The sequence below is a fragment of the Rutidosis leptorrhynchoides genome, chromosome 2 (genome assembly GCF_046630445.1).
Source record: "Rutidosis leptorrhynchoides isolate AG116_Rl617_1_P2 chromosome 2, CSIRO_AGI_Rlap_v1, whole genome shotgun sequence".
Classification (NCBI taxonomy): domain Eukaryota; kingdom Viridiplantae; phylum Streptophyta; class Magnoliopsida; order Asterales; family Asteraceae; genus Rutidosis; species Rutidosis leptorrhynchoides.
Window position 1 is genome coordinate 195,517,294 of NC_092334.1, and position 21,335 is coordinate 195,538,628.

At 31.8% G+C, this 21,335-nt stretch overlaps 1 protein-coding gene across 1 annotated transcript; it reads right to left on the bottom strand.

Moving 5' to 3' along the window:
- Positions 1-5,241: 5,241 nt before the first annotated feature.
- Positions 5,242-6,047, bottom strand: LOC139891622 (late embryogenesis abundant protein At1g64065-like). The gene has a single exon (XM_071874602.1). It carries the CDS (start codon positions 5,979-5,981, stop codon positions 5,301-5,303), a length of 681 nt encoding a protein of 226 aa, XP_071730703.1. The 5' UTR covers positions 5,982-6,047; the 3' UTR covers positions 5,242-5,300.
- Positions 6,048-21,335: the final 15,288 nt, after the last annotated feature.

Below are 21,335 nucleotides of genomic sequence, written 5' to 3' on the forward strand. Positions count from 1 at the left end.
GGAAGTAAAATTTGAAAAATGAATGTGTAAAAATGAGTTAGAAATGATGCTTATTTATAGACTTGAAAATTTGGTTTTTAGTGAAAATATCTAAGATAAGTTAAAATTTATTAAGTCATGGATGACATATTAAATTGATTAGGTCATGGATGACATATTACACAAAAAATTACAGATTTCTATTGGTATATACCAATAGTAAATACTTCTAGAAACTGTGTATAATACGGGTAAAAATACCGTATGAATGTGAGTAGAATTCTTGAGGAAATTGAACGAAAATACTAGTATAGGTATCCTTTAAGTGTATTTAATACTTGTAAGGATGTATTTACACTCGTAATACTTTATATGTAAATACATTTTAATATAAGTTAATTACGTCGTTTAAATAGTAACATATATATTGTTCAAAAACTCTTTAAATTAGTAGTATGAAAATATATATAATACTTTGTTAATATACATAATGAGATATTTAATTATCATATTTTCAAGTTAAATATATATAAATCCATATATATACACAATAATTAAACAATTATACAATTAAATCAAGTTATGACGTTCGTGAATCGGCGAAATAAAAGGGTGACCAAAAGCTTGTGTAAACTCTTTCTGGAGGTACAAGACTTATTAAAATTCATTCCATATCAAGTCGAAATAATTAAATCATGTAAATAGTATAATCAAGTAGTCGGAAAAATTCGGGTCGTAAAGGCTTCCGGGGATCAAGTTAAGTAACCTACGTACTTAATGACACGTTTTAACATATAAACGAAAGTAATCCACATGTAGTAAGATCCCAGAGTATAATATAGCTCAGTACGCACAAATACGCAGTTTCGTGAAGGCATAAAGCACAAAAGCAACTTGAAAAAGTCGGGTCGTTACACGCGTGTCCACTATCTCCAGAAGACGAATCGCCAGAGTTGCCGGAGGATAGCGGTGAGTCAGCAACAATAGTAGGCGAGGTAGCAGACGTATCTGAGTCACTCTCAAAGTCACTGGTCATGGGTGGCATGTCTGACATTTTAACAAGGAAAAATAACTTTTTCCATGTCAGTAAGACATATAGCAAGCACGTAATCAGGCACTACAGCATCCTAGCAATACATAGCATGGCAATCGTAACAGTATTAAACAAAAGTAACATGCAATCAAAGGCAGATGGTAGCATGCAGTAGCGAGAAGGTAGCAGCATACAGCAAGTTCACATAGCAATAAAGGTAAGCAGTAGCATGCAGTAGTAGTAAGCAGTAACAAGTAAACGAGCAAGTTGTAGATTAGTCCTATTAGCGAATCCTACTCGGCTCGGTCAAGACTCACTAATGCAACCTAATTCCCTACAACCAATGCTCTGATACCAAATGTGACGCCCCGTACAAAACCATCATGTACGAATCGTCAACAACAGATTCATTACACGGTATAATACTACATGCTATTTTAAAACAAGATTTGCATTCATGAAAAGATAACGTTTTACAAAAGATAACTTGACACTAAGGTCGTTACAAAGCCATTATTCAAAATAACATAAGTTACGAATGCAAAATAAAAGCTCCATGATTGAGACATCTCTAAGTAATATAGCAGAAGTCTAACACAGCGAGTCTGTAACAGCAAGTCTAAAATACCAAGACAGCAAGTCTAACACCGAAAGCAACAACCTCTAAGCACCTGAGAAATACACGCTTAAAAGGTTAACACGAATGTTGGTGAGCTATAGTTTGTATTCTGTAATGTAATGTAGACCACGAGATTTCGTATTCAAAACAGTATGAAAAGTATATGCTTATCCGTGGGCACCCGGTAACTAACTTAATGTAATAATAATACCCCCTAAAAGTACACTTGGCGAGTGCGTATGTCCTCGAAGTATCAAACACCCGTTAATTGCTAGTACGACTAGCCCGAGTGGGGATGTCAAACCCTATGGATCCATATCTAATATTCGCGTTCACCAGTTCAAAAACCAATGATTAAACGTTACCGTGCTAAGGGGAATCTTTGTGCCGTTATATCACCCACACATATATAAAGTTTAAGTACTCGTGTCTAGTATGTAAAACATAAAAAGCGCATGTATTCTCAGTCCCAAAAATAGTAAAGTAAAAAGAGAAGCTATAACTCACAGTGAATGTGCGGTAAAAGTTAATATGAAAAGTATGCAAGTAGTAAGTCGGTCCGAAAGGTCGTCAACCTAAGTCAAAGGTCGCTAAGTCAGTATATTATCCCCAAAATTTTAAAGTGAATAAATTAAGTCTTAAGTATCATCATCATCATCATCAGCATCATCATTCGTAAAAGACAAAGTAAGTTTTCTACAAGAATAGAGATCGAAACAAAAGGCTGACTTCTGCAGCTGCTAAGACCTCTATACAAACCAAAAAGACCTGTGGTCACTGGTTAAGGCTCCGTATGTGAGTCCTCTAACTGTTCTCCAATTTTCAGATCTTAACTCGATTTCGTTTGACCGTGGCGACAGTTCATGCGCAAGTAGGTCAGAAATTTCAGCACGTCGTTACAATGGCGTAGTGACTTTCGGAAGGCTATAAATCCTAAACCGTATATCGGATTTAGGCGAGTCCTGAATGAAAAGTCATCTAATTGAACCAAACTATCTGAAAATCAGTTTTCCAGAAGTCCTAGGAGTCTGATCTGACCCCGAGAAACAGCAAACAAGTGCTCTGGTGGGTTTCTTGGTGCTTGATGCTCATCACGGTTCTCATCCTTGATGCATGTAAGCTTCAAGTGTACAACTCTTTGATGTTTTAGCATCACTTTGACCAAGTTTCAACAATCAACACACAACTAAGAGTAAAAGCTATCATTCTACAAGTTTTGAACATCAATGTTGCCTCTTTATTGCATAAACACAATAAAGCTTCAACCTTTGTCCTTTTTACACAAGTTTATGCATATTCATCATATGAGATGATGAAGACTTGATCTTTATCATCACAACAATCACAAAAAGGTTCCAAGTAAGTGAGATCTACAATGATAACTTAGATCTCAAGTATTAAGAAAAGCCTAAGCTAGAAAGCTTGGATCTTTACAAGATTAATGAGACCATAAGCTAGAAAGCTAAGATCTTTAACAAAATAATGAAACCCTAAGCTAGAAAGCTTGGATCTTTAATGTTCTTGAAGATCCTTAAAGCAAAAGGCTAGATCTTCAAGCTTCATGAAGATAATAAACACAAGTTTTGATCTTTTTAACAAAATAAAGGGATCTTAAGCTCGAAAACTTAGATCCAACAAAATAATGAAGATTCAAAGCTAGAAAGCTTGAATTTTTCATGTTCTTAAAGGATTCAAATCAAAGTTTGAATCTTCAAGATATAACAAGATCAAGAAGCTAAAAAGCTTGATCCTTGCATGATGATGATGATGTCGAAAATGAAAAGAGAAGAAGAAGAAGAAGAAAATTTAAAACTTACACTTTTTAGAGTGAGAAAGACTAGAGAGAGAATTAGAGAGTAAGTGTGTGTAAAATGTGAATGAGATTAAGTCTGAAATGGGTGAGATTTGCTTGGTATTTATAGGGTGGTGGGGGGTGTTTGGCCGTAGGTTTATGGGGGGGATAAGGGGGACACCTTTTTTCTTTTTGGTTAGTAGTGGTCTAAAGGTGGTGCTTATGTTAGGATCCCATGCAATATTTGTGATTATGGTTAACAAAAATGCTAGTATGTTCCCTCTAATAAATGGGTTTTTGTCTTATATTTATATGGGTCATAAACTTATTAAAATTGGGCTAATTATTAGCTGGAGTAGGGTGGGCTAAAGTCCAACAAGGTAGAAAGTCCAACAAGACTAACTAGTGAGCATAAGTAAATTACTAAGCTTAATTAAGCAACCAATAACCCAAGTAATTGTCATTAGAAAATAACAATTAGTATTACGTAGTCGAAATATTCCAATTAAGACAAAAGTTAAACGTGTACCAAAACATATAGCTCGTTCACAACGTCAAGTGACACTAACGGTCATAAAAGCATTCGGGATCAAGTTAAGTAACTAAGTACTTAATGGCACGTTGTATGGTATTAACGAAAGAAATTAATCATGAGATAAGATCCCAGAATATAAGCCAACACAGTACGCTCAAATGCGCAGTTTCGAAGAAAGTAACAAGCACAAAAGTAAGTCGAAAAAGTCGGGTCGTTACAGATTCCGACTAAAAAACTTCTCGTTGTTTTTACAGACACATTGTTGTACTTAACTTGGTCGGAATAAATGAATTGCATATATTCTCTCACCATCATCTTCCAATTATTATCACAATTACTATTTCGTTGTCATAAAAGCCTATATAGAACCTTTTATTGAGACGTGTATTTCGCATACATATATCACGTAAATAATTTCGTAAAGAGAACTCATATTTGAATTTGAATAATAATATAATAATAATTAATGAGAGTAATTTTTTTCTCAAAAAACATGAAATAAATAAATAAGTAGATTTAATTTAATTAGTCATTAATTAGATTAATGACATCACTTTAAGGGCTTAGATTTTTTCATTTTTTTTTTTTAGATTTTTTCTTAACAAAAGAATTAGCCTAATAATAATATTTATTATAGAATTTTTTTTAGATTTTTTCTTAACATTATAGATTTTTAATAGAAAGTATAGATATTTATTATTATACTTACAAAATATATCACATATAATTTCATTTATTTATTTTTTTTTACAAACCTGTAATTTCACGGGTTATTCAACTAGTAATTTATCAAATGTCAATTTCAACAATACAATAATAATAATTACTGTAGTATTTATTTTTTAGTATTACACAATAACAACAACAACAACAACAAAACTCAATACCACATAAGTGGTGTATGAGAGAGGTGAGATATAGACAATCCTTTCCATATCCGAGAATAAAAACAAGTCATTTCTCCACCCAGAGTGAAAACACTCTCAAAAGTAGAGAAAGTCATCTCACTCTCTATTTGATGGATAGTGAGATTCCAAGTAGGAATTTTTTTTAGAAAATATTAAATTAAACTAAAAATAAAATTGTGACGCCATGAAAATAATAAAATCAAATTTTCATGAGTTTTAAATCCTGTCTAAAATTTACCTTAGGCTCTAAGAGTCAGTCAAGTCGACAATAAATCGACGCTTACTGTCGACTCAAAAACTAGAGCCATAATTTTTTTTAGTATATATTAGTATTATACAAAAACTATCAAAACTCGTAATTCTTTTTTTCATGATGTATTGAACATGGCGTTTGATCATATACATACCTATATACTGATCTATACATACAAACCTCATGCGCATAACGTATCTATAACCAATCGACTAATCAAATTCACATTCACCGTACAATTCATCTCAATCGTTTTTCTCCGATTAACAATCTTCCAAACACGAACTCTACCAGTCATCAACGCATAATTTCTAATCTCCATCACATCCGTACGATCACCATTACTAACATTCAAATTCTCTGACCTAATTCTTATAACAGTACTCATCGATTTACTCGTTCTACCTCCAACGAGACCGCCGGAAATAGTTCCGCCACCAGTAGTACCAATTCGGCCTAAAACGACAGCGTTACAGTGCTCAAATTCATAGCTGCCGAAGTTTCTGTTAATCACCGTTACGTCCGTCAACATCGTGATGTTTAACGGCGACGACGTTGAATTCGCGTTGTCGTATTGTAGATTTTGAATTGAAACGGAGGTGATACGGAGCTTAGGATTGATTACGCGTAGAAATACGGAAGAGATGATTAAGAAGATTGTGCCTAGAGAGACGATAACGGCGAGTACGTATACCAGAAACTTGCTGCTTTTTTGATGCTTTGATTTGTGTAATTTTGCGGTGGCGGTGTAGGCGATTTCGTCGCTTTTTACGACGGCCGGAGCTAGCGGTGTCATTTGGCTCTCTGGATCTGCCATGTGTGATTTGAAGTGGATGTGATATTTGTTTGAGTGTGTGTTCATATATAGAAAAGGGATTTTGGGGTGAGATACTTGTAAAGTTTCATAATGACCTTTGTATTTAAACTTTGACATGTTCAGTCCCTGCTAGTTTTGTTGGCAAATGATACACCTCGGTTATATATATATATATATATATATATATATATATATATATATATATATATATATATATATATAGGGTGAGGATCCATGGAGAACTCATGGTAGTAGAGAACTCATGGAACTCGTGCAGATTCACTAAATCTGCATGCAGATTCACATAATTTTTTTTTTTTTTTGCAGATTTTTTTTTCTGTTCAGATTTTTTTTTTTGCAGATTGACGATTTTTTCCAGTTTTTTTTTTTTTTTTTTTAGATCGACTTTTTTTCAGTTTTTTTATGCAGATTGAGTCAATCTGCGTGCAAATTGAGTCAATCTGCGTTTTTTTTTTTTGCAGTTTTTTTTTTTTTGCAGATCGCCTTTTTCTGTGCAGATTTGACTTTTTTGTGTGTAGATTGAGTCAATCTGCGTGCAGATTGACGTTTTTTTGCAGTTTTTTTTTTTTTTTTTTTTTTTTTTTTTTTTGCAGATTCACTTTTTTTTTTCTGTGCAAATTCGCTGTTTTTTTTTTCCAGATTGTATTTTTTTTCAAGATTGAAACTCAATCTCCATATAGATGGAAGTTCAATCTATGAGTTTTATGGCTTCTCTACATACTCTAGTTCTCTAGGGATCCTTTCAATATATATATATATATATATATATATATACTTTGTAACATAGTCTTATTCAAAAAGAAAAACTATAAGTATAGCAAAGAAAAGTAGGTGAACGATCTTATTTGAGGATTTGATGTTTCATAGTTAAACTATAACGAAAAAAAAAAAAAAAAAAAAAATTGTGTAGGATTCAAAATCCATGAAAAACAAATAATATTTCCCCTTTTATTATTTTTATCTTCTTAAAAAGGAAAATACGCTTTCTTTACAAAACTATTCCTTTCTACTTAAAATTTTTTACTCGAAGAAAGTTTTTTTTAAAGCAAACTCACACATTCATTACATGATATATAATAATTCAGAAAATATGTTTATAGCAAAACTTGAACTCTCAACTTCTTAGTTTAAAGATACAACACGATACTCTTGGGCCAATGACTCTTCAAGGAAAGAGTGTTAAATATAACAAATTGAAGAAATCTTATGTACTTCTAAGCGTATGCAAACAATTATGTAATTGACAATTATACTTTGAAAAGAAACAAACATTACGGTTTAGATATCTTTGGTTTTCCCCTGATATGGAAACTTATTCAGTAAGATATGTAACTATATTTCTGTCGTAAGTCATGAACAACAACTTGTTTTATACCTTAATCATTTATTTATGGTTGTCCAAAACTTTAAATTATCATTAACTAATGAATTTTCATTATCATTGAATGGCTATCATTTGACATTTGATGGGTATAACTCTGATGGCTTGAATATTATTGAAAAAAAATATCCATATGACTTTTGACCTAACATGTTTAATTTATACTTGATGGAATACGAAATTTATGATTACTAAGAAAAAATTAAAAACAGTCAAAAGGGGTAAATTAAAAGCAACAAAACAAACGAAATAAAAATGGAAAAGTGCTTATGGATAGGAAGTTTATGACAACTTTCTTTTTGTTAAATTTCACTTTTCGTAACCTTAAAAAGGAGATGTGATATTTATGATCTATCCTCATGACATAAATAATTTGTAATGTCTAAAGCTAAAATATAGGATTAAAAGCATACTTCACCTTCACCAGTCATTTACACGTATATTCTACCATCGGGATTTATTTTGGGTTCTTGTTTCACTTGTAATTAATATATATATCTTTAGACCGTCTTAATTTAATTTCATGTTTTTGGCAAAATAAAATTACGGATCTAAGGCTGTGTCAAACATTGAAACCTAACGTCCACTTAAAGTGGTATAGTATAATCAATACTTTTTGTATAGAAACTATCGGGCGATATATTGCCAATATATATATATATATATATATATATATATATATATATATATATATATATATATATATATATATATATATATATATATATAAAACAAGAGGGTGAAAAGGTATAAATTTTCAGTCTCATTTTAGTTGAGTGGGTCCTCGTGGATTACTTCAAATAAGGATAGACGGTCAATGCCGCTATTGACCACGTCGAAGCTTTGTTGCAACTTGTTGCATATGGCACTTAATTTTTTATTTTTTTTACCGTAAAACATATATATTGGTTAAAAGTTTACTGGTCAAGCATCTTGTATTTCATATATTGTAATTTAATAAAATAATAATCATTTTTTTTTTAAAGGCAATCTAATATTGATATTGATATACAAAGAGAACAAATTCACTTGTCATGCATATTGACCCATGCATAGACAGACCATAGTACACGACTAGGATTAAATACATACACACACAAAACCCTAGTTCCAAAAATCAGTTGCGATCTGCAGCATATTCCGATTTCTTCTCCGGCAATCGTTTGGGCGGAATCATGAGAGGGAATTCACGTTATCAAATGGATGAAGATGGTTGGTATTTCAAGGTACATAATGGTAAGAGCTCTAACGATCGGAAACCGATCCTAATCCTTACAACAACAACGTTAGGAATGAAGTGACTCGTCCTAATCCATCTGGACGAATACATTACATTTGGTTACATCGCGAGGTCCTTGACCTCTATATGATACATTTTACAAACATTGCATTCGTTTTTAAAAGACAAACTTTCATTACATCGAAAGTTGACGGCATGCATACCATTTCATAATATATCCAACTATAAATAACTTAGTAATAATCTTGATGAACTCGACGACTCGAATGCAACGTCTTTTTGAAATATGTCATGAATGACTCCAAGTAATATCTCTAAAATGAGCAAATGCACAGCGGAAGATTTCTTTCATACATGAGAATAAACATGCTTTAAAGTGTCAACCAAAAGGTTGGTGAGTTCATTAGTTTATCATAAACAATCATTTTCATTATTTTAATAGACCACAAGATTTTCATTTCCATTTCTCATAAACATCATCTCATATCAGGCATTTCGCAAACTGCATAGAGATAAAAATCATTCATATGGTGAACACCTGGTAACCGACCTTAACAAGATGCATATAGAATATCCCCATCATTCCGGGACTCCCTTCGGACATGATAAATTCGAAGTACTAAAGAATCAGGTACTTTGGATGGGCCTTGTTGGGCCCAATAGATCTATCTTTAGGATTCGCGTCAATTAGGGTGTCTGTTTCCTAATTCTTAGATTACCAGACTAAAAAGGGGCATATTCGATTCGATAATTCATCCATAGAATGTAGTTTCGATTACTTGTGTCTATTTCTTAAAACAGTTATAAAAGCAGCGCATGTATTCTCAGTCTCAAAAATATATATTGCAAAAGCATTTAAAAAGGAAGCAAATGAAACTCACAATACTGTATTTTGTAGTAAAAATACATATGACGATATTGAACAATGGAGGGTTGGCCTCAGATTCACGAACCTATATCATATATATATATATATATATATATATATATATATATATATATATATATATATATATATATATATATATATATATATATATATATATATATATATATATATATATATATATATATATATATACCTATACTTGTAATCGAGCGAATATATATATTATTATTAATGATATAATTTTTTTATGTTAACACTTATATTCATTTTGTATAAAAATATTAAATTTTGTCATGTTATATGTAATAAATATATTTGTATGTATTTGTTTGTTAAAACAGTACATTAGTAATACTAAGTTAATATTTGAAATAATAATAGTGATAATACTAATAAAAATGATAATATTATTTATAATTCTATTAATAATAATATTAATGATAGATTTTAATAATAAATCACATAGTAATGATAATATCAGTAGTTTTTAATAAATTAAATAATTTAATAATAATGATAATGAAGATAATACTTTTTGATATTAAAACTTAACACTTTAATAATAATAATCGTAAAAATATTATTACTAATGGTAAACTTAATAATAATACTTTTATTAATAATAATGATAACAATTCTAAAATGACACTAATACGAATATTAATAAAAATAATAGTACATTTATTGTTTTCATCCTAATACCAATAATCCTATTAATAATAATAATAATAACATTAATAATACTTATAATAATAATAATTGTTATATGATATCGCATATTTTATACACGTTTTCCTTAGCGATATCGATCATAATTTAGTCCGTTCGGATACGATTTGGTGTTTATTTTGATAATATTGAGAATGTTCGAGTTTCAAGAGCTATTTGTAGAAGAGATGCGGTTTTTGAAGTTTTTGAGGCATTTTGTTGATCGGTTGTTATTATTGGGGCACCGAGGATTAAAACGTTAAGTACTTGTTGGTTAATGAGGCGGTGAGTTAGTTAAAGTAAGGAAAAAGAGATAAATAAACGTGAGAATTAATTTCAGTTGTTTGTCGCGCGCGCGGAGAATGAGGTCGATGCGCGACTTTTAACTTGTTTTCAGATCAGAACATGGGTTTTAAAAGGTTCCAGTTCGTGTGCTTTGTCGCGGCGCGATAATTGGGGTCGCGGCGCGACGGTTCTGTCGGTCCAGATTATTTGACAAGTATTTAAGGTCTGAAAAATACCCTAATTAAACATTCTTCCATCCAGACGAATTGTGGCAGCTTTTGGGCGATTTTTGGTATTTTTGGAGAACTCCAGGATCATTCAATCACTCTAATCATTCCAGATTCAACCTTCAATCCGTTCATCATCCGCAATTGCTTATTTAATTAGGTTGATTTCTTTGTCATAAACAATGAAATCTTTCCTTAATTTATTTGTGATTTTGGTTTTAGCCATAATTGTTGGCTAAGTTTTTAATGTTTGTGTAGATTGAATATTTGCATGTGTTTGGATGATACTTTAATGTTTTATTGATTAATGCATGATAATTATGAGTTTTGATTAAGAACCATTCTTTTGGGTGTTGATTATTGTTATGTGACGACCCGGAAATTTTTGACTAATTATAAACCAAACTCTCGATACGATTTAATATTTTTGACACGATGAGCAAAGTCTGTTAGATTAAGTCTCAAAAATTTTGAACTGTTTTCATGTATACATTTACCCTTCGACTGCTTTCGACGATTCACGAACCACTATTTGCAAATAGATACATATATATTTAAAATATATGAATTTGAATTATAAATTGAAATATTATATGACGTAATTGTTAGAATTAATAATGTAAAATAAAATAACATATAATAACTATTATTTAAAATATAAATATATATGTAAATAATGTATAATGAATATATATGTATAGTTTTGAATTTATTTTGTAAGCAACAATAACGCTCAATTGTCATTCGGTCGATAATAAGTAAGTTAAAATCAAACTTATATTATTTTAAAATAAACTGTGATTCGAAAATGAGTTTTTCAAATTATAGACTTACTAAAAATATATTTAGGAACTATTTGTTGAATTTTAAAACTTTTTATATTTTACTTGGGGTTGTGAGTGAATAATTAATGTAATTTTTATTTAATAGTTAATGATCGAATTTTATACCATAATGACCAATATAAATAAAGATAATTAATTTAATAATTTGGGATTATTCTAGAGACTTTTATTCGCTACTGATTAACAACGGGGCACGATATACTAATCTAAGAAACTGTCGGCAGAAATATCTATCAAATTGAGATGTAGCATGTTTTTTCTCTCTGCTTTTCTTAATTCCTTTTAATTATGAGATATACTATTATATTACATGTGGTTGCACATTCAATCACTCATTACCGTTCATTTTTTTTTGCTATTACACTTATATAAAAATATAGGTGTGTTATGATGTACTTAGCATATCCATCATCATGTTTCTCATATTACTACATCTTCTTGATTCAATCCTCATTATCCACAACCACTTCACCTCTTCTCCACCGAGCTTATCGACCACCACCTTGCGACCACCACCTTGCGACCACCGTGAACCGCCACCAAGAACCATCTCACTCGTTCTCTCTCTCTCTCTCTCTCTCTCTCTCTCTCTCTCTATCTCTCTCTCTCTCTCTCTCTTCCCCTCTCTAAAACTTGTGTTCATTTATATTCTATGTTTCTGTCGATCAAGAAACTGCATAGCAATTCATCTTTTTATTTTGGTTATGTTGCTAATCGATTTCTTCAAACAACCATCGAAAACCAACCCAACTCACTCTCCACCCTCACCCTCTATCTAGACTCTTCGATGAAACCCACCACCATCAACACCAACCACCTCATGATTACTACATCTTTTAGCCATCGGAGCAATACCATTTATATAGCCACCTGTGATCCTTCTTTTGTTATTGTAAACACCACCGTGATGGTCGAATTACTCGTTTTACTGTTGTAATCGTAAACTATCTCAAGTCGCCACCCAACATCATGACCAACGACCATCACCTTCACCCTTTCATCACCCATTAAACCTACAACGACTGCCACACAAAGTCGCTGTTTTGATCGAGCACATGAACAACACTATTGTTGCGACTGTTTTAATAGCAAACCGCCATTTAAATTTTTTTTCTTTCTTCGTCGATGTGTGTTGCTACTGAAATGTCCCGTTCTTATTGATTAAAAACGTTCCATATTAATTGATTTCGTTGCGAGGTTTTGACCTCTATATGAGACGTTTTTCAAAGACTGCATTCATTTTAAAACAAACCATAACCTTTATTTCATCAATAAAGGTTTAAAAAGTTTTATGTAGATTATCAAATAATGATAATCTAAAATATCCAGTTTACACACGACCATTACATAATGGTTTACAATACAAATATGTTACATCGAAATCAGTTTCTTGAATGCAGTTTTTACACAATATCATACAAACATGGACTCCAAATCTTGTCCTTATTTTAGTATGCAACAGCGGAAGCTCTTAGTATTCACCTGAGAATAAACATGCTTTAAACGTCAACAAAAATGTTGGTGAGTTATAGGTTTAACCTATATATATCAAATCGTAACAATAGACCACAAGATTTCATATTTCAATACACATCCCATACATAGAGATAAAAATCATTCATATGGTGAACACCTGGTAAACGACATTAACAAGATGCATATATAAGAATATCCCCATCATTCCGGGACACCCTTCGGATATGATATAAATTTCGAAGTACTAAAGCATCTGGTACTTTGGATGGGGTTTGTTAAGCCCAATAGATCTATCTTTAGGATTCGCGTCGATTAGGGTGTCTGTTCCCTAATTCTTAGATTACCAGACTTAATAAAAAGGGGCATGTTCGATTTCGATAATTCAACCATAGAATGTAGTTTCACGTACTTGTGTCTATTTTGTAAATCATTTATAAAACCTGCATGTATTCTCATCCCAAAAATATTAGATTTTAAAAGTGGGACTATAACTCACTTTCATAGATTTTTACTTCGTCGGGAAGTAAGACTTGGCCACTGGTTGATTCACGAACCTATAACAATATATACATATATATCAAAGTATGTTCAAAATATATTTACAACACTTTTAATATATTTTGATGTTTTAAGTTTATTAAGTCAGATGTCCTCGTTAGTAACCTACAACTAGTTGTCCACAGTTAGATGTACAGAAATAAATCGATAAATATTATCTTGAATCAATCCACGACCCAGTGTATACGTATCTCAGTATTGATCACAACTCAAACTATATATATTTTGGAATCAACCTCAACCCTGTATAGCTAACTCCAACATTCACATATAGAGTGTCTATGGTTGTTCCGAAATATATATAGATGTGTCGACATGATATTGTATACGTGTCTATGGTATCTCAAGATTACATAATATACAATACAAGTTGATTAAGTTATGGTTGGAATAGATTTGTTACCAATTTTCACGTAGCTAAAATGAGAAAAATTATCCAATCTTGTTTTACCCATAACTTCTTCATTTTAAATCCGTTTTGAGTGAATCAAATTGCTATGGTTTCATATTGAACTCTATTTTATGAATCTAAACAGAAAAGTGTAGGTTTATAGACGGAAAAATAAGTTACAAGTCATTTTTGTAAAGGTAGTCATTTCAGTCGAAAGAACGACGTCTAGATGACCATTTTAGAAAACATACTTCCACTTTGAGTTTAACCATAATTTTTGGATATAGTTTCATGTTCATAATAAAAATCATTTTCTCAGAATAACAACTTTTAAATCAAAGTTTATCATAGTTTTTAATTAACTAACCCAAAACAGCCCGCGGTGTTACTACGACGGCGTAAATCCGGTTTTACGGTGTTTTTCGTGTTTCCAGGTTTTAAATCATTAAGTTAGCATATCATATAGATATAGAACATGTGTTTAGTTGATTTTAAAAGTCAAGTTAGAAGGATTAACTTTTGTTTGTGAACAAGTTTAGAATTAACTAAACTATGTTCTAGTGATTACAAGTTTAAACCTTCGAATAAGATAGCTTTATATGTATGAATCGAATGATGTTATGAACATCATTACTATCTTAAGTTCCTTGGATAAACCTACTGGAAAAGATAAAAATGGATCAAGCTTCAAAGGATCCTTGGATGGCTCGAAGTTCTTGAAGCAGAATCATGACACGAAAACAAGTTCAAGTAAGATCATCACTTGAAATAAGATTGTTATAGTTATAGAAATTGAACCAAAGTTTGAATATGATTATTACCTTGTATTAGAATGATAACCTACTGTAAGAAACAAAGATTTCTTGAGGTTGGATGATCACCTTACAAGATTAGAAGTGAGCTAGCAAACTTGAAAGTATTCTTGATTTTATGTAACTAGAAATTGTAAAATATATGAAGAACACTTAGAACTTGAAGATAGAACTTGAGAGAGATCAACTAGATGAAGGAAATTGAAGAATGAAAGTGTTTGTAGGTGTTTTTGGTCGTTGGTGTATGGATTAGATATAAAGGATATGTAATTTTGTTTTCATGTAAATAAGTCATGAATGATTACTCATATTTTTGTAATTTTATGAGATATTTCATGCTAGTTGCCAAATGATGGTTCCCACATGTGTTAGGTGACTCACATGGGCTGCTAAGAGCTGATCATTGGAGTGTATATATCAATAGTACATACATCTAAAAGCTGTGTATTGTACGAGTACGAATACGGGTGCATACGAGTAGAATTGTTGATGAAACTGAACGAGGATGTAATTGTAAGCATTTTTGTTAAGTAGAAGTATTTTGATAAGTGTCTTGAAGTCTTTCAAAAGTGTATGAATACATATTAAAACACTACATGTATATACATTTTAACTGAGTCGTTAAGTCATCGTTAGTCGTTACATGTAAATGTTGTTTTGAAACCTTTAGGTTAACGATCTTGTTGAATGTTGTTAACCCATTGTTTATTATAACAAATGAGATGTTAAATTATTATATTATCATGATATTATGATATATAATATATCTTAGTATGATGTATATACAGTTAAATGTCGTTACAACGATAATCGTTACATATATGTCTCGTTTCGAAATCATTAAGTTAGTAGTCTTATTTTTACATATGTATTTCATTGTTAATACACTTAATAATATATTTACTTATCATTTAACATAATTAACCAAGTGTATCAATATCTTAATATGATTCATATGTACCTAGTAAGACGTTGTTATAACGATAATCGTTATATATATCGTTTTCGAGTTTCTTAAATCAATAGTCTCATTTTTATGTATATAACTCATTGTTAAAATACCTAATGAGATACATACTTATAATAAAAACATGTTAACTATATATATAACCATATATATGTCATCGTATAGTTTTTACAAGTTTTAACGTTCGTGAATCACCGGTCAACTTGGGTGGTCAATTGTCTATATGAAACATATTTCAATTAATCAAGTCTTAACAAGTTTGATTGCTTAACATGTTGGAAACATTTAATCATGTAAATATCAATCTCAATTAATATATATAAACATGGAAAAGTTCGGGTCACTACAGCTACAGCAACCGTTCGTTAAGTATTCATCAATGAAGTTTAACAGCCGTTGAGTGGGTCATGGGTATGAATCTTAAGTCGAATCATAACTAGGTCGGATCTTAAATTTCTGAAGTTGTATGGTTTAACGTATGGATGGTTATGGAGAAGAAAGAACATGAACTAGTTGATGGCAGTCTTGCAATTTTGTAGAAGTTAAACTAGCGGGTCCCACATGCATTGCTATTGTTGGCCGTATAAAAAAGGAAAGAAATATTGACATCTAGTTTCCATGTGCTTTTATTCCTTATGTGTCCTTTCACCCAACAAATACAAATGGATGTATTTAATCATATTTGTTGTGTCTAGTTTCATTTGATCCACTTGAGCATTTGTTAATCAGCTTTACCAGATCCGAACAGAACCCGGATCCTAAACCAGATTCGACCCAACCATATCCAATTAATCGAGCATGGTTAATAATGATAAGGATAATTATGATTCATGATGATGTTTGATGATGATAAAACAATTCGTAAAGGTTAAATACATAAGCGTGATAGATATTATAAGAAGGTTACAAATGGAATGGTGGTTAAGGGCGTTTGTGTGGTAAGCGAGAGGTTACGGGTTCGAGCCTGAGTTGTGGCATTTTTTTTATATATATAAGAAGAAGAAGAAGACAGACAATTGTATTAGGATAAATAGAATTAAATCAGAAATGAGGTGACAAAGGAATGGTTAAAGGCATTATCGGGTTAGCGGGACGTCGCGGGTTCAAACCCGGACTTGGACATTTTTTTAAGGGCTACTTCTTTGAGGTAGTATTACAATTACCATTATTATTATTATTATTAGTACTATTATTATTACTACTACTATTAATATTATTATTATTATTATTATTATTATTATTATTATTATTATTATTATTATTATTATTATTATTATTATATTATTATTATTATTATTATTATTATTATAAGTATTATTATTATTATTATTATTATTATTATTATAAGTATTATTATTAAGTATTATCATTAAAGTTATTATTAGTAGTATTATGATTAAAATCATTATTATTATTATTATTATTATTATTATTATTATTATTATTATTATTATTATTATTATTATTATTATTATCATTATTATTATTGTCACTATTTTAGTATTAAAAATATTACTTTAATAAATAAAGGACATTTATGTAAAAATATATTGTACATCTATATTAATATTAAATACTATCTTGTTTTAATAAAATATTATTATAAATAAGTTACAAATAATATTTAAATATATTTTAAATTGAATCATATATATAAATAGTAAATCTTAATACATAACTAAATATATATAAATTTGTTTCATTACGATTATATGTATTAATATACATAAATGATATAGGATCGTGAATCCGAGGCCAACCCTACACTTGTTCAATGCCGTCATATGTATTTTTACTACAAAATACAGTAGAGTGAGTTCATTTGCTCCCTTTTACTCTTTACATTTTTGGGACTGAGAATACATGCGCTGTTTTTACAACTGCTTTATTAAATGCTTTGGAAATATATTTTGAACTGTGAATACATGAAATACTTTTATAAATATTTGACGAGATAGACACAAGCAAAACATTCCTCGAATGAATTATGTGGACGTGATAATTGCCACCATTGAATTATGTGGACGTGATAATTGCCACAATTGATATGAATATTTTTCCCCTGATTATTATTGCTTGGTAACCTAAGAATTAGGGAACATCACTAATTTTGAGAATTAGTGCACGCCTAATTGACGCGAATCCTAAAGGTAGCTACCGGGTTTAACACCCCCACCTAGAATGTTCACTAGAAGGAAAGGCTAGTGGGCGTGGTGTTTAGTACTTCGAAGTTTATATGATTATTATACAGACGAGATGTTCTGTTTTGGGAATATTATTATGCGCATTATATGTTAAGGTCGGTTACCAAGCCAAGCTATGAAAGCAATGAAAAGTGAATGTTATGTATCGAGAGAATGATTTTATACACAGGTTATGTGTATGTTATTTTTGTGCACGAGATATGTGTATGGTTACTAAGATTTATGAAAAAGGATTTCGTACACGAGAAAGGTATACTATATTTAAAAGATATCACATGTACACTACAGGTGGGTATAGGATTCAGGCCCATTTGTACCATGCAGGATTTAAATCTTGTGGTCTATCAAAATGATGAATTTTATTGTTTTACGATAAACCTATGAACTCACCAACCTTTTGGTTGACACTTTAAAGCATGTTTATTCTCAGGTATTAAAGAAATCTTTCGCTGTACATTAGCTCATTTTAAGGATATTACTTGGAGTCATTCATGGCATATTTCGAAAGACGTTGCATTTGAGTAGTTGAGTTCTTCAAGATTATTATTAAGTCAATTATAGTTGGATATATTATGAAATGGTATGCATGCCGTCAACTTTCGATGTAATGAAAGATTGTCTTTTCAAAAACGAATGCAATGTTTGTAAAATGTATTATATATAGGTCAAGTACCTCGCGATGTAACCAAATGTAATGTATTCGTCCAGATGGATTAGGATGGGTCCCTACATGTTACTAGGTTGATTAGTGAATCTTGTTTGAACAAAGGGAACCCTGTTTTAATTTAGTGATCTAATTTCCAATTGATTTGTCTTAACCGATTGGGTGCTTACTGGACCAAGGGGGTAAACCGGGTAAATTGATTGAACAAAATAGGGTTGAATTGTGTGCAGCGAACGCGTAACCAATTGAATCTTAATCTTGTAATTAGTTAATTACTAAGTCACAAACGAAAGAGGTCTTTGGTGAAAGGGAACCCTAAGCCAATAAATCCAAGTTTGACGTGTTGCTAAAAGAGAACTCTGGGTAAACCGACTTTGTAGTTGCATGTTTTGATAAATAGAACTAGTGCTTAATAACAAATCATCCGACACTGTGAATAGGAGATCTAGGCGAACATTCTTTTATCTATTGAATTCAAACTATCTTTATTTTCCGTTGAGTCGGCAATTTGATTTATTTAAACTTAAAAACCCAAAAATATTGTCTGTTACTTTTAATCTATCTTTGATTTGGCTAATCGTTAAATAGCCACAAACAAACTATCTCGTACTTTCAATTTTAATAGATTAACTTAGTTTATTTTATTAGTTACAATCTTAATTCTCACTTAATACTGTCCTTGGAACGATCTTGGATTTTACCAATATCTATACTGCTAGACGATCGGGTACACTGCCCGTTAGTGTGTAATCTTTTAATAACCGGTATTTCCATTGATAAATAATATACACGATATCACACATCAAGTTTTTGGCGCCGCTGCCGGGGACAGTTGTGTCAAAAATTAAGATTGTTATCTAATTTTTCTTAGTTTAGTTAGTTATAGTTTATTATTTCTTCTCGTTATTCTTATTTGAATCGGTGCGTTTAATCAGTTGTTAGTTGTGATTTCGCAGGTAACAGGTAGTGCATGCCACATACGCGTTCTTCTAATTCTCCGATTCTTCAACCATTTGTAGAACCCGAAAGAGAGTTATTCAGAGCAATAAGTCAAGAGCATCAGTCTACAGTGGATTCATCTTTTTCTTCGAGTGCTAATATAATTAATTTAGGAAGTAGTTCTGAAACTGTGGTGCCTGATACACCACCTGAAATCAGAGAAGAAGAAGAATCTTACATTTCATTAGATCTTTTCGAGACTGAAGATATGGCTGACCAAGAACAACCACCTCGTCCTCAGACTATGACAGAAAAGTTGAAGGCCACACGAGGGGGCCAAGGCAATTCGATTACTCAACCGAACATCACTCAGCCTTTTCAAATTACAGGGCCGATCCTGAGTTTGATTTCTTCTGACTGCAAATTTTATGGCAAAGATAGTGAGGATGCTAACGAGCATCTTCGTGTTTTTAATGATGTTTGCAATTTGTTTAAGTTACATGAGATTGCCGATACGTCGATTAAGACAAGGCTTTTTCCTTGGACTCTTAAGGGAGAAGCAAAGAGATGGTTAGATAAGCAACCAGAGGGTACGATTACCTCTTGGGAGATTTTGATGGATAAGTTTTTATCGAAGTTTTTCCCTGCGTCTCGAGCTGCTAGACTTCAAGAAGAAATTTCTCAATTCAGACAAAAGAGCAGCGAGACATTATTTGATGCTTGGGACCGTTATTCTAATATGCTACGCTCGTGTCCTCAACACAGGTTAAATGATTTACAGAAGGTCCAGATTTTCTACAAGGGTTGTGATATCCCAACTCGTCAGACTATTGATCAAGCAGCAGGTGGTACGTTAATGGATAAGACCAAAGAAGATGCGTTAGAGATAATTGAAAAGCAAGCTGCTTATTCTCACGAATGGCATCAAGATCATGAGTCATTCCATTCAGCTTCAGTTAAGAGAACCGAAACCCATGGTGCATATGACGATTTTGGGTCTATAAGTGCTAAGTTGGATTCCTTTGGTCGGAATTTGGAGAAGATAAATAAGGATATTCATGGTATGAAGGTTGGTTGTGAGTATTGTGGGGGATTACATCTGGCAAAAGATTGTGATGCAGGTTTGACTATGAATCAGAAGGAAGAGATCGCTTATATTAGTCAACAGAACAACAATCAGTTTCAGGGACGTGCGCAGTTTAATAGAAATTTCAACAATCCCTATAATCCTCAAGGTAATCAAGGTTCGAGGTTCCAGCCAGGTTCTAGTGGAGGATATCAACAGCAAGCTCTCGGGTATTTTCAGAAACCCCAAGCTGAAGAGAAAAAGTCCAATCTTGAAGCTATGATTGAAAAGCTCGTGATTTCTCAAACTCAGCTTGTTACTACTGTTACTCAGAACAATGAGAAGAATGATCAAATGTTTCAAAATCAACAAGTAGCTATTCAGAATTTGGAGAAACAAATTGGTCAACTTGCTAGTCAGAATAATGTGAGGAAACTGGGGGAGTTACAGAGTAAGACCGATAATAACCCGAAGAATGGGCAAGTTAATGCTATCACTACCTGCAGTGGTTTAGCATATGATTCACCAATGAAGCCCGATGAGGATGATTTACTAGTGCCGTTGGTTAAGGATAGTGAGCCGGTAGGGGATAAGGAGCCGGAACAGGTGATTGAGAAAGTTGTAAGGGTACCGGAAACTGTTGCTGCTAAACCGGTAGTTAAAGAGTATCAACCACTGCTCCCATTCCCGAGGAAGCAGAGACTGGAGAAGTTAGAGGCAGAAAAG